Source organism: Chelonoidis abingdonii, chromosome 1 (assembly GCF_003597395.2).
Source record: "Chelonoidis abingdonii isolate Lonesome George chromosome 1, CheloAbing_2.0, whole genome shotgun sequence".
In the NCBI taxonomy this organism is placed as follows: Eukaryota; Metazoa; Chordata; order Testudines; family Testudinidae; genus Chelonoidis; species Chelonoidis abingdonii.
Window position 1 is genome coordinate 15,933,840 of NC_133769.1, and position 14,305 is coordinate 15,948,144.

Sequence of the window (14,305 nt, forward strand, 5' to 3'; positions counted from 1 at the left end):
CGCATGTTCTTCATGAATTAACACTGCTGGTTGAGATGTGTCGTTTACATTTGTTCTTTCATCAATTGCTGTTGAAAAAGTAGCAAAGAACTTTGCTTTGTCCTGCAGTTAACTGTTCAGATTCTCAGCTAACTCGATTCTCTCAGCAATTTTGTTCCCTGAGAGGCTGATATTTGCAAAAGCTTCCCACTTATCTGGACACAGTACTTCTGAAGCTTGCAGCATGAAGTTCCTCAAAAAATTCTCCCTCGGAAGATGGCTTTGATGAGACAGCTATTTCATGGGCAATCATATAGCTTGCCTTAACAGCAGAATTACTTACATGATAAACATTAGTAAACACTAATGGCTGCATTTTTAACAACTGTGCTAATTTGGAGTATTTATCTTCACATAAAAGCAGCAAAGAATCCTGTGGCACCTTATAGACTAACAGACGTTTTGGAGCATGAGCTTTCGTGGGTGAATACCCACTTCGTCAAATGCATGTCTGCTATCACCCACGAAAGCTCATGCTCCAAAATGTCTGTTAGTCTATAAGGTGCCACAGGATTCTCTTCTGCTTTTACAGATCCAGACTAACACGGCTACCCCTCTGGTACTATCTTCACATAATTTTCTTGTTTACTTATCATACTTCTCATCCTGGTTTGCTTCATACTGTCTTTGAATGTTGTATTCTTTTACCACAGCTACCTGTTGCTTACATATCAAGCATGTGTGCTGTCCATTCATGTCCACAAAGGAACATGAAATTCTCCATAAATGTCTTGCCTTTCAAGAGAAATGATCTACTTTTCTCTTTATGGATAAAGACATGGCCATGTGTTACAAGCTGAATAAAGAAATGAAGGAACGGAAGAGTAGAAAAAGGGTATTCCCTCACCCCTTTATTTAAAAGGGAGTCCACCAGTTGTAGAAGGCATTCAACCTTTGACTTATTTGAAGTTTCCTTTTCTTTGACTTGAGGTATCTAATCTCCAGCCAATGGGTAAGCGCTCTTCAGTGCCATTTCCTCTTCAGTTTCCACCAGATTTAAGCTTCCCCAGTGCTTCTTAAATGCAACTGAGCGGTTCTACACCTGTGTGCAAGGTACTGCAGGATTGCTGTGCCAGAGTCTGGACTACAAGAGTGTGATTTGCAGAGTGCACCAGTGTATTGTGCTCTAATTCCCCCATGTGGAACTTGCTGGTTCACACTAAGTGTTCCCTGGTGTGCATAGATCTAGTCCTGTTTGAAACAGGACTACACCAATGCACACTAGCAAGGTACACACGGGGAGTTAGAGTAGTGACACGCTGATGCACTCTATGAATCACATCTTCATAGTGTGGTCTCCGGGGTCATATAGACAAGCCCACAGAGTCATGGGAAGTCTGTAGTCCTGATGAAACTGTACCATGGAACAGATCCCTTAACATCCCTATGTGATGTCAGAAGAAGGTCCAAGGGTAAGGCAGAGATAGAGCTATGCAGGGCATTGAAGGTGAGGGACTCATGAGGTACCATGAGAACATTTAGAAAAGCAGTAAACACAGCACAGCCAATTTTGTTTTGTTTTTCAGAAACCCTGTTTCCTTTTTGATCTCAGCCCCTTTAGAAGACACTGGGCAAGGTCATGGTTTGTTTCCACTTGTGTGTACATGCACATGTGAGGTCAAGTGGATAACATCATTATCTGCTATGTTTCAGTCCCACAAATTAAGGCCCAGCAATGCGGCTTGGTGCTGTTCTGATGGTGCACAGCAGCCAGAAAGCTGGCTTAATTACCACATGACGATACTTCATATGTAAGAGGAATATCTGGATGGTATAGAGATGGTGTAATGGCTCCTTCACTGCTCCTGTTCCCAGTTCAAGGGAAATATCCAGGGAAGAAGGAACATGGCTGGAGTATCCTTATGCCCCAGTGATCCTGACTGCCCTGTGGGCTATTGGTCCATACAACTTAAAGCAAGCTCGGGGCTGCTGTAAGTAGTTGCATCTCAGGGCCCTGTGGCCCCCTTTGCAATAATCTCCTCTACAACGTCACTATGCCACATTGAGCACTGAAAAGCAGGTACAAAGGATTAGGTCCTAAACATTTAATTCAGTCTCTTCTCCTCTGGTATCCTGGAGTTCTTGGCTCGGTGTGAGCGTTGTTGAAATACTTTTAAGAGTTCACAAGCATCTGAGTGAAACATAAAAATGTGTCTGACTTTCTGGGTTCTGCTATAAGATAAGGCGCCAAATTCAGCCCTAGCCCATTCCTATTGACCTCAGTCGAGTTGCCCCCTTATATACCAAGGCTGGGTTTAGCCCATGAATGTAATGATATTGAATTGTCCCATCCGTCTCATATATTATTTCCTGGAAATCCACATCTGGAGCACATATTGGGTTCATAGAAGAAATGTGTTAAATTGTGGTAGGTATTTGTACCAGTTTCTTGGCAGAAATTGTTCCAATACTATGTCACAAAGTTGGTCATCTAGTGCTGTAAAAATGTAACAAGTTTAAGGCCTGACCCTACAAGGTGTGGATTGTCCACTGCTTCCACAGCTTCACTAGGAGTTCACAGAGGACCCTAAGCATCTTGCAGGCTCAAATCTTTAGCAATGGAATCACTCTGGGAGATAAAACTCATGGTTTCTACTTGGCTTCTAGTTCATTATTCTCAGTAGTGCAATATTTTTTCTAAATAACTGGAGCCAAATCAATGTTGGTGTAACTCTATTAACTTTAATGGCATTTACTCTTTTATCATGGTTTATTTCCTGCAGATATATATAAAAATTCTCTAACACTAATGGGTTTTTTTAAACTACAGTTTAACCCCGTACTGCATCTATGTAAAATGTTTTGAATGTTTCACACAGTACTTACCATTTATACTTGCATATAAGCGAACTCTTCTGTTTTATCACCATAGATTGAAGAGACTGTCCTTGTTTGTATGTAGGTCAATCCCCTTATGTCTCTGGTCAGGAGAAAGAAGGAGCCATGGTTCCTGCTTGGGGTGTCAAAGAAAAGGAGTGGCTTCAGAGATGTTACATGCAACAGAGATGGTACATGCAACATCTGAAGAGGAGGGCCTCTGGCTAGTTGCCTTAACAGTGGCACTGATTGGTTCCCTATAGAATCCTTCTCAATCACGAGAATAGGTTGGCTGGTATTGCCTTTGAAGAATGATTATTGTGGGGAATTGGTTGAGCGTTCTGGGGAATCTCCCCCCACCCCGCTTCAAAAATTGAATATAATAAATGTAAAGTGTCACCTTGTTCTTTACTGGACTCATATATTCATAACTGTTTGTCTCAAACTTCTTCCTAGCCTGAGAATCTGCTGTACTACAGCCAGGATGAAGAATCCAAAATCATGATCAGTGACTTTGGATTGTCAAAGATGGAGGATAAAGGAGACGTCATGTCCACAGCGTGTGGAACCCCAGGATATGTTGGTAAGTGTTTGGGTCATAATTACCATCAGTTATTTGGAGGTATATGCATAAGTGAAAATGGTGGTAATATAAAAGAATGTTCTTTGTTCTCTGGTTACTGTGTATAGTAGATGAAAGATTTTGAGGACATTAGCTAGAGTTTTCTGAAGTTAATGCTTCTCTTTCTTTGGTCCTTTTCATCTATTCTGTCCTGATCCTGCCATTTATTTATTTCTGTGGTCAACTTGGGTTGTGGGATTAAGCTTTATAATTGTATTCCTTCAAAGGGTGAGCTGTCTTGAACACAGTGCCTGCTGTTGAACTGGGAGTATTTGAATGATATCCTTCTAATCCATTTAGTTTTTCAATCACATATGAAACTGAGACACTTTAACATAGGTATCATTTTGTTTTTAATGATAAAGGATCACATTTCACAAATTCCTTCCAAGAGAAGTATTAGTAAGTAAAATGGATGAGCTGCATTTATTTTAAAGTCTTAAATAAACCTCTTGTCGAGCCACACTGAGTTATAGACTCATAGAAATTTCATAGAGATGGAAAAACCCTATATGTAGTCCAATTCTCAGACTGTTTCCCTTTTATATGCTCTGATGCTTTGTCCAGTCTAAGATGTCAATGTACCAAGATGCTGTGTTGCACTGCTGGTCAGATTACATTCCCCCCCTTTTACCAGTATAGTTTAAAAAGAATAATTAAACAAATATTGGAAAATATCTTTGCAGGATACCTTTTTAAGAGACTTTATTTAAAAGGCAAACATCATATTTCAGAAAAACATGCAAAATGTCAGTAGCTGTTCCTATACTGTGATACTATAACAGGTTACAGTGTAAAATTCATCTTTAGTGTAATTCCTTTTAAATAATTACATTGAAATAATGGCACCTGTGCCAGGGATACCTTTGGCCTAGTGTTTCTACCTAGGAAGGATCTGAACTTTAAGGTTTTCAGTAGCCAGAAGTAGGTGTTCTTTGTATCTGTGCTGACATACAGTTTTGTGTGTGTGGTCAAATGAGTCTGGATTTTCCGACCTGACCCTGACCTCGATCTCCTGGTTTCTTGACTCGGCCTGACTTTTGGTATGTGACTCTCAGTTTCTGATCTTCTGGTTCTGAACTCTGGCTGGTGCAAGGACCCAACTCATCCACCTTATGGTAAAACTAGGCCCAGCTGCCTACATCCCAGCCCCAACAGTTTGTACAGACCATACAGTCATCCCCAAGGGCAGTGGCACTGGAGCATTTTTAACAGTGGGAATGCTGGAAGCCAGACCCCTTACCCCTGTCTGTGCTCCCTCCTTCCCCTGAGCCGGGGCCGGGAGCAGGGTTGTGTTTCCCTGGGCAGCGGGGACCTGGACAGGGCTAAGGGGGCCGAGGTTAGGGCCATAGGTGGGGGAAGGAATGGGGCTGGCAGCCAGGACCCTGGGTGCAGGGCTGACAGTGGAACCTCAGGCACAAGGAGGCAGCCGGGACCTCGGGGGGGAGCAGCAGCCGGGACCTGGAGCTTGGTCAGCAGCCAGAGCCCCGGGCACGTGGTAAGTAGCTAGGACCCTGGGAGCGGGACTAGCAGCAGAGCCCCACGTAAAACCTGGGGGTGCTGCAGCACCCCCTGCACACCTAGTTTCCTGCACCTATGCCTAACGGGAGTGGGCCCAGTACAAGAAGTATGGAACTAGCAACTCAACTGCTGCCTCCAGAGGCACTGGGCTTGCCCAAATGGGCTGCCTGTCTCCAGGCAGAGAACCTAGCACTGCAGGCCCAAGTTCTGCAACTGCCTCAGAGAGTGGGCTACTGTGGGATCAAGTAAGCCAGCTTCACATAGAAAACACTTCGCTTCAGACACAGACCGCAGTGCCCTGCCTTGAACAGCGGTTCGCAATGCCTCTACAAGAACTATTCAGTGGGAGTCGCCAGCCGTTCTGGGTCTTCATGAACCAGTGCCATCTTCTGTTCCTGTTGTGTCCCCAGACCTATGCCTCAGTCGTAATCAGTCTCCTGAAGGGGGAGGCTCCGGACTGGGCCTCCCCTTTGCTGGAGAGTAACAGCCCAGTTCTGCCAAATTGGAACGCCTTTCTCCAATCAGTATCAGCAATCTTGGATGGTCTGCATCATGGCCATTTGGCTGAGGCCACTCTAAAGAAACTCCACAGGGACAGGGTACTGTGGCTTCCTATGCAGCACACTTCTGCCATCTCATTGCAGATGCAGAGTGGTATGAGGCGGTGGAGCTGTACCAATTCTGGTGGGGTCTGAGGGAGGAGATCAAAGATGAAGTGACCCACATGGAGATGCCCACAAGTCTAGATGCCTTCATCAACCTCATCCTCTGCATAAATAATCAGTTACGGGAATGGAGAGAGGAAAAGGGAGGGCCTGTGCAGGCCCCCCCCCCACCTCCCCATCCACTTACCATTACCTCGGTACCTGTTTCACCCACTGAACTGATGAAGGTGGACCTGGCTCGTTGACCACCCGAAGAAAAGGAACTATGCCAATGGCACCACATATGCATCTGTTGTAGCAAACCTGGCCACACCATTTCTGCCTGTCCCATCTGAGCTCCTAGGAATCTGGGAAACAAGTCGCCTTAGGTTCAGTGAGGAGAACCAGCCTAGGGTCTGTGAGATAAGAATTTCTCTGCACCTCAGTCCTGACTGGACCACTCACCAAGCTCCATCCAGGGACTTCCCACTTGCAGGTGTCCATCCAACTACACATCCTCGGAGAGCCCAAAAGGATGTCCATCCAGTGAGTCCTCAACAGTTCGGGAGCAGCCAATGATTTCATAGATACAGGGGTAGCCAAGGCTTTGCAGATTACTTTGCGACAAAAGACCACTCTGGACCTAATAGAAAGTATTGAAGGCTCCCCTCTGTCTTCAGGTCTGATGATCAAGCCTGGACAGTCCCCCTGGAAGCCATTATCCAGGGGCACTGAGAAATATTGCAATTTGGTGAGATTCAATCCCCCCATTTCCCTCTCATTCACGGCATCTCCTGGCTGACCCTCATGATCCCCTTGTTCACTGGCAAGAACAGGAGGTCAGTTTCCCTTCAGAATTTTGATGGCAGTATTGTCGGGAGCAAACTGAAGTTGCCCAGCACCTGAGCCCTGGAGGCTGAGGCGGAGATGGTCACCCAGGCAGGGATGCCCACTGAAGCAGTGTAGGAACACCCCCCACACACACACCCCGCGTAAACATTGCAACCACGATGACGTGTTTGAAAAGAAGAATGTGCAAACTCTCTCTCTGGCCTAGGACTACAATTGCAGCCAGGAGCAAAAATACCATCGGGTGGATTTACACCATGTCAGAACCCTAGCTGGCTGCTCTCATAGATTTTAAGGTCAGAATTGGAGCTCAGTCTATAAAAATACTATACTCTTTAGTGATCACTCAGTTAAAGAGCTGATTTCCAACACAGCAAGATTGCTGTTCCCTTTCAATCCGCAGGTTGCAATAATGGTGAAAGAATGGCCTAGCTGTGTTTCTAACATTCTCCTGTGTGCATTGTCTCTAATTGTTGAGAAACCCACATGGGAAGTTTAATGACTTTGGGCACTACGATTTTTGCTTAGTGACTGCCAAGTCACCTGAATTTACATACATTTAGGAGGAAATAGAAACCACTCAGATCCCATAGTGATAAGCATGATATAAAAAACTGAATATAACACAGCAGAGCCTATGACACAGAGAGACAGGTTCATCCCTGGTGTAAATCCATGGAATCACATTATCTCTATATTGCACAAAATACCCTTAATTTTATCTTGGTAACCTTGGAAAGAGAAACAGTTTTTCTTTTGTCATGATCCCTCTGCAGCAATCATGGCCTTATATCTCTTATTACTTTGTGAAACATAAGACAGCCTGCACTAGGTTACATTCTGGACTCTACTTTATTTAATCAAGCTGAATCAGAGACCTTGTTTTTGAAGCTCAGTAGAGGAATTGAGTAAGAGCTAAAACAGTACGTTCGATAATTCTTCATGTAGGCTGCTCAGCTCTCTTAATTAAAATGTTTCAGCAGGTTCTCCATGGGCCACTGGCCAAAAACAATAAATCTGTAAGAAACATCAGTTTTAAGATTCTGTTTGTTGAACAGTGGCTGAACGTGAGAGAGTCTGACTCCAATCTGGCAGAGAATAATCTAATGCGGCCTCTTCATGTTACCATTTACACCTTCTGGAAATAAAATTCTTCTGATCACATGGGTAAAAGTGCTGCCACTTTAACTGATACTTAGGGAGTTCTGATCATTCACTGTCTGGATACTGACCTGCCACTCCTAGAAAGGTGACTCCATATTCATCATTATCTTGCTGATGACAGGACTCTAACCACAGTGTTAGGCCTTCCTGGTAGATTAAGGCAGCTCATCCCTGAAATGATGGCTTGATTGTCTGACCTCTGTTTAGGAGGGTGGTGATGCTGGATTCCTGATGGTAGAGGTCTTGTGTCTATGAGATCCATTCACAATCTTTCTTTCTGTGTTGAACTATTTGCCTCACTGCCTCTGTTCATTTTTTGTCAAGTTTTCACTATAATCATGCACATTGGCACCTGAATCTTACTCCTTAAATAACCTCTTATCCTGAAATATGATCAGATCCCTCTGCTGCATGTGCACAAGTCTTTGTATTGCAGATTTCAAGTAAAGGCTTTGACATATACAAAGTTACACGCTCACATCATTACTTCAGCTAAGACAAAAAACTCTCAGATACCTGAATGACTTCCATGTCCTCCATTATTTTTGGTTTAAAGTTGTATGGTTAAAGCTCAGAATGGAGAGTCCAGAGATTTGGATTCTATTCCTGACTTCCCTGCAGACTTTCTGTGTGTCTTTGGGAAAGTCACATAAATTGCTCTGTTGTTCTGTCTGTAAAATGGGGATAAAACCTACCCAGCACGGTGTGGGAGGGCATGAAGATTCATTCATTAATGTTGCAACGCTCTTGGAAATAATAGAAAGTGCTATCGTTATCAAAATTGTTGATATTATTTATAAAAATTCACACGTACTTCCAGCTCCACAATTTTTTGTGGAGTCATCGGATGATAACATAGTGTGTATCTATTTTTATAAGCTTATGGGAATATTTATTTTCTAACAGTTGTATTTTCATGTCTGCCTCTCTGATTTTGTTTTTGCTTCACAGCAGCTTCTATCCTTTTAAATGTTCATTTTCCCCCATTTTCTTTTCCTCTCTACAATTCAAAAGCAGAATATGTTCATGCTGTAGATCCCACTGCTTCAAGACACTGGTTATGTTGATACTGGCTCGGGTGATGTGAGCCAACACTTGCAGTTTTCCTAAAGACCAGACAACTTTGCATTTGCATCATATTTAGAGTTTTGTTCTGTTTTTTCCCCTCTTCTGTAGAAGCTAGCTCCTCTTCAGTGTTGTCTTTTTCATCATTGGTTGCCCAGACAACACTCTCCAAGCACAGTGAAATTGTGCTGTCAGTCACTGCAATTATGCCTGCCACGAGGCCGCTGTTAGTGCTATACCCGATTGCACATCATCTGCATCGTTTCTCTGCAATTTATCTACATCAAACAGCTTTCCTGGGTTGTAATATCACCAGAATTTTCAGCAGTAGCCTAATAGCTCTGCATAAATGTAATGTTCCTTCCTCCGTGAAACACAAAATGAATTATTATACAAAGGTTTAAAGGTGCTGGTGTGACCTAGTGGCTAGTGTGTGGGACTGGGATTCAGATGATCTGGGTTCTGTTCCTGGGTGACCTGGGACAAATTGCTTCAATTTCCCATACTTCTGTTTGTAAAATGGGAATTATGGTGGTGACCTTCTTTGTAAAGTGCTTTGAGATCCACTGGTGAAAAGAGCTATACAAGAGACTGGGGATAGTGTTATTAGATAGCGAGCTTTAAGTCTTGGTTCTGATCTATCTTACACCAGTGTATATTGGAAGCCACAATATTTAAGTCAGTGATAAAAGGTTAACAGTTTTAGGGGTCTGCTAATACCTGATGCACTGAGCTGTAAAACTGTTAGCCTTTTAGCACACTGAAAATGAATAATTTATTCATACTCTTTGCTTCCAATCTTCCTGCCAGTTTCTGATCCGTGACAGTACCGTTCTAATTAGCTTCTTCTACTGCACCCACTGCCATGGTGTCTGAGTACCATGGCTAGTAAAGATTTTAGTAGACTGAAGAGGCGAGGTTTTCCTTCACGGGAGCCATGCCTGTGTAGTCTCTATCGTATTATGTTAATCTAGGTGTTGAATGACTGTCTCTTTTTAGTTATTGTTTCTGCTAGTTCATCTGGTGCTGCAGTAAGGCTCAGTGGCCTGTAACTGCCAAGATCATCACTCATGCCTTTTTTAAAGATAGGTACAACACTCAGTGATTCAGTATTGTAGCTGATTTTAAGGAGAAATTACCTACTTTTGTTAGTTCAGCCACTTCATTCTTAAATCCCTTGGGAACATGTGGCTGAATACCGCCGGGCAAAAGGCATAAGGGCTCAGGTCTGAGAGGTTATTAATATCCATTATTATTATTTAGCACTTATATTGTGGAAGTGCCCAGAAGCCAACCCAATAGGGATCCCATTGTGTGAGGCACTGTATAAACACTATGACCTTGTCTTCACTAGTGAAACAAAGGTGGGCTCTTAGCTCGAGGTAAAATCCTAGTGAAGACAAGGCAGTTTGTAGTTTTAACACAAGTTAGCAGGTCGAGGGTATCCCTCCAAAGTCTTTAGCTGAACTTTAACTAGTAAATGGTAGTTCCTTCCCCAAACAGCTTCCAGTATAAAAAGTGATGAATGCACTCAAGTTCTGTCTACACTAGTGAGAGAAGGACTCTGCAGTTTACAGGATCAAGCCCTCTAGTAGCTAGGACAAAAGTGGAGCTTTGTTTAGGGCTGGTCTACACTGGAAACTTACATCAGCATAGCTACATCTTTCAGGGTTGTGAGCCCCTCCTCCCCAAGTGACATAGCTAAGCAGACCTAACCCCCAATGTAGACAGCGCTAGGTCAACAAAAGAATTCTTCCATTGACCTAACTACCACCTCCTGGGGAGGTGGATTAACTACAGTGACAGAAAAACCCTCCCAGCACTGTAGTGAATGTCTACAGTTAAACATGACACGGTGCAACCTCTCTGCTGCAGCTGTGCTTCTGTAGTGTTTTCAGTGTAGACTTAGGGCATGTCTTCACTAGCAACATTAAAGCGCTGCTGCGGAAGCACTTTAGCATGGCTGTGTAGTCACAGCACCGGGGTTGGGAGAGCACTCTCCCAGAGCTGTAAAAAAAACCACCTCCACAAGGGGAGTAGCTACCAGCGCTGTAGTACCGTCTACACTGCCACATTACAGTGCTGAAACTTTCAGCGTTCGGGGGGTGTTTTTTCACACTCCCTAAGCGAGAAAGTTGCAGCGCTGTAAAGTGCCGGTGTAGAGAAGCCCATAGACTCAGTTTTGTTTCAAAAGAGTGGTGGTAAGTGATACACTGAACTGCTATCTACCTGGTTCAGTCACTTGCTAAGCCAACAAAATGTGTAATTAGAGTTAAACTTCTTGATAAATATCACTGTTTTCTTTCTAAACAGTAAATTATTACTTATCAAGTTATAATGTATCGGAAATGGTCTGTGAGTGTCTAAAGCCTAAAACCAGTAGTACATTAGCACATTAACTAGGCTTTTAAATCCCAGCGCTACAGATTAAATCAATGTAAGCAGTTCAGAGAAGGTCTTATTCTTTCAGGAGGGTTGTCAGAGATATTGGTTCTGCGGTTAAAAAGGTGACTGTTAGGATAATTTAACCCGATGAAACTCAATTAGGGTGTTTTCCCAAGAGATAATTTTACATTTTTACTTATTTAAGGAGGCTTCTCACATTTCAGTCTGTTCATATGACAATTACATTATTCTGTCCCAGGCAAGCTACTACCTTTTCATCAGTGAGTGAATTTAGGGCTCAATCCTGCAACATGCTGAGCAGTCTGTCCTCGATCCAGCAAAGTGCTCAAGCACATGCTTAATTTTCAACATGTAAATAGTCCCATTGACATTCCTCCCACCAGGCAATGACAGTTGTAGAGGTCTTAAATACTAGTTGCTGAGTGGTGTTTCAAGTGGGGTTAGCTAACATGACTTTAAAAGCCACCTTTTTCTCCCAGTTTAGACAAGGAGTAAAATTTTCCAAAGTACCTAAAAGCATGTCTACACTACAATCTTAAGTTGACCTATGTTAGTTTGACGTACGGCCAACTCAGTAATTACTGCGGGGCGAGATGTCTACACTACACTCCTTTTCTCCATGGTGCATGTCTTCACAAGGAGCACTTCCACTGACTGAAGAGGGGCAGTGTAGGGGGCTGAGAGCCAGGGTTCTTAGTTCTGCACAGCTCCTCACCCGGAGCCCAGTTGACCCCCAAGCTTCTCGCCTCCCCAGTCCCAGCTGGGAGCAGGATGGCAGCCACCCAGGGCTTCTCGCCTCTGGCAAGGAGATCCAGACCTAGAGTCTGGTCAGCTGCCAAGCTCCCAGCAGGGAGAAGGGAGCCGAGAGCCGAGGGGAGCAGCTGGGCTCCCAGCTGGGAGCCTTGGTGCATCCAGGCTCTCAGTGGGGAGCATGGAACTGGGACCCTGGGGAGGGCAGCAAGGAGCCCAGGTGGCAACCCCAGCCAGGAGCCTGGATGGCAGCCCGGCTTGGAGAGCGACCTGCCACCAGCCCAGCTGGGGAGCTGGGAGCCAACTTCCTTGTCAGCGGAGCCATGAAATTGGCAAGAGAGCCAGCAGCCGATGTAAGGAACGCAATGTCTACACAGACACTGTGTCGCCCTCACTACACCAACATAAGCCTTATGCCTCTTGTGGAGGTGGAGTTATGATGTCAGTGTAATAGAGCACTGACATCAGTGGGAGAAAGGCTGTAGTGTAGACACTGACATAGTTAGGTCAACATAAGCTGCCTTACGCTGACCTATCTCTGTAGTGTAGACCAAGCCTAAGTTACTTAGGAACCTAAGGGAAAGATATTTAAAAGTAACTAGAAATTTTGGCTTGAGACAACTTAAAAGGGCCTGATTTTTGAGAAGATGGGTGCTCTGCACTTTCTGAAAATCAGGCCTCTTTAAGGCAGCTCAAGTTGGACACCCAACAGTAGGAGCACTCAAAATCACTAGTCCCCTTTGAAAACCTTAGTCAAACCAAAGTCCTGTTTTCAAAAGTGACTTAAGAGTCCAAGCCCTGTTGATTTTCAGTGATATTTAGGCTTCTACATGCCTAAGTCGCTTTGAAAATGGGACTTAGGTGCTTTTCGTAAGACACTTAAGTGCTTTTGAACATTTTATTCAAGACCTTAAAGACTATCCCAGGCAAAAACAATGAGTCCAGTGGCACCTTAAAAACTAACAGATTTATTTGAGCATAAGTTTTCGTGAGTGAAAAATGCACTTCTTCAGATGTTATCCCAGGCAATACTTCTCAATTGTGCCTCATTACAGAGCCATGGTCCACACAGATCTGGTGTTATCCCCTTATAGATCAGTAAATTAGACACATCAGGAATGCTGAATCATGGAAATATAGTTCCATGGGACCCTCTCTAATATATTAATCCCACCTAAATGTAACCTTACTGCTTTAGGGCCCAATCCAGCTCTTACTGAAGTCCATGGAAAATTTCCTTCAGTGGGAGTTGGAGTGGAACCTTGGTGTCCATTTTTTCCCCTTTCATTTTGGGTCTTTGTCTTACATTCCTGAAAGGCCATTTCACCATATTTCTGACTTGCCAGAAATCCAGCAGAGATCTCAGCTCATGTCAAAGCTGTAATTTTATTATAGCTTCGGATAGGACACCAGGCCAAGGCACAAAGGTAATTAATAGATTTTCATGTTTGCTTTTGAGTTACTTAGTATCACTTTGAGCCAAAGGGTGGAAAATAACAGTAAGTCTTTTGGAATATCCTTATAAGCAAGTAACAACACAAGAAGTTGTTTAGGCAGTAACATGAGTAATAAAGCAAAAATAAAGGATGAGTACTGCATTTGTCAGACCTTCCTCAGAGACTGTAGCCAATTGCAGGGCAATGTTCTGGCACCCCAATTGCATTAACGTACAGAAAATACGGATTGTTTGTATGTTATCATGGCTGAAGCTGTGTACATTCCAGCTTGGCCACTTAAAGTTATCTTTGTAACAACAGATAGGAAAGAACCATCCCTTAAATATGTGTTCTACCTCTCCCTGTGTACCACAGTAAATATTTCCTCTCCCCGCTTGGAGTTCCCACCTTTCCTGTACCATAGACTGCAATCATTCTTTACAAATACTGTTCTGCTCAGTAAGCTGCTCTAAGGGGCAGCACTCAGCTCAAGCAGGTGACCTGGATGCTGGGGGGATCTATGGGCAGGTGGACGAAGGAGGCATCCCCCTCATGAGCCTATGGAGCTGCTGCAGAGCTGCTCTGTGCATCCTGCTTTGCTGTCGTGGCTGAAGCAGTCTTGCATACCCCTGCTATAAAGGAGGATTCATGGCATGAGATATTCTCCAGCTCTGACTCTCCCTAGGCCAACCAATGCCCTGCCCTCCCTTGCCCTCTGTGACGTCTCTTGGAATCCAGCCACCTCCCTTGTACTGCAGAACCATACCAGATCTGTTATATTGGGGCCCTTCATGGTTGCAAAGTTAAGGGCTGTATTTTACTCTAAATACACCCAGTGCATCTGCCTGCCAATACAGTTTCATTGCCTACAACGCAATACCATCCACAGCCTCAGAAACCACCCTGACATTATCATCAAAGAGGCTGATAAAGGAGGTGCTGTTGTCATCATGAACAGGTCTGACTACCAGAAGGAGGCCGCCAGACAACTC

The 14,305-nt window shown here is 44.0% G+C and overlaps 1 protein-coding gene across 1 annotated transcript in view; it reads left to right on the forward strand.

Moving 5' to 3' along the window:
* CAMK1D (calcium/calmodulin dependent protein kinase ID) overlaps nucleotides 1-14,305 on the forward strand; it is a 422,396-nt gene that overhangs the window by 355,347 nt on the left and 52,744 nt on the right. The window contains exon 5 of the mRNA XM_032798304.2: nucleotides 3,313-3,439. Within this exon, the coding sequence (XP_032654195.1) occupies nucleotides 3,313-3,439 (127 nt within the window). The remainder of the gene's footprint in view (nucleotides 1-3,312; nucleotides 3,440-14,305) is intronic.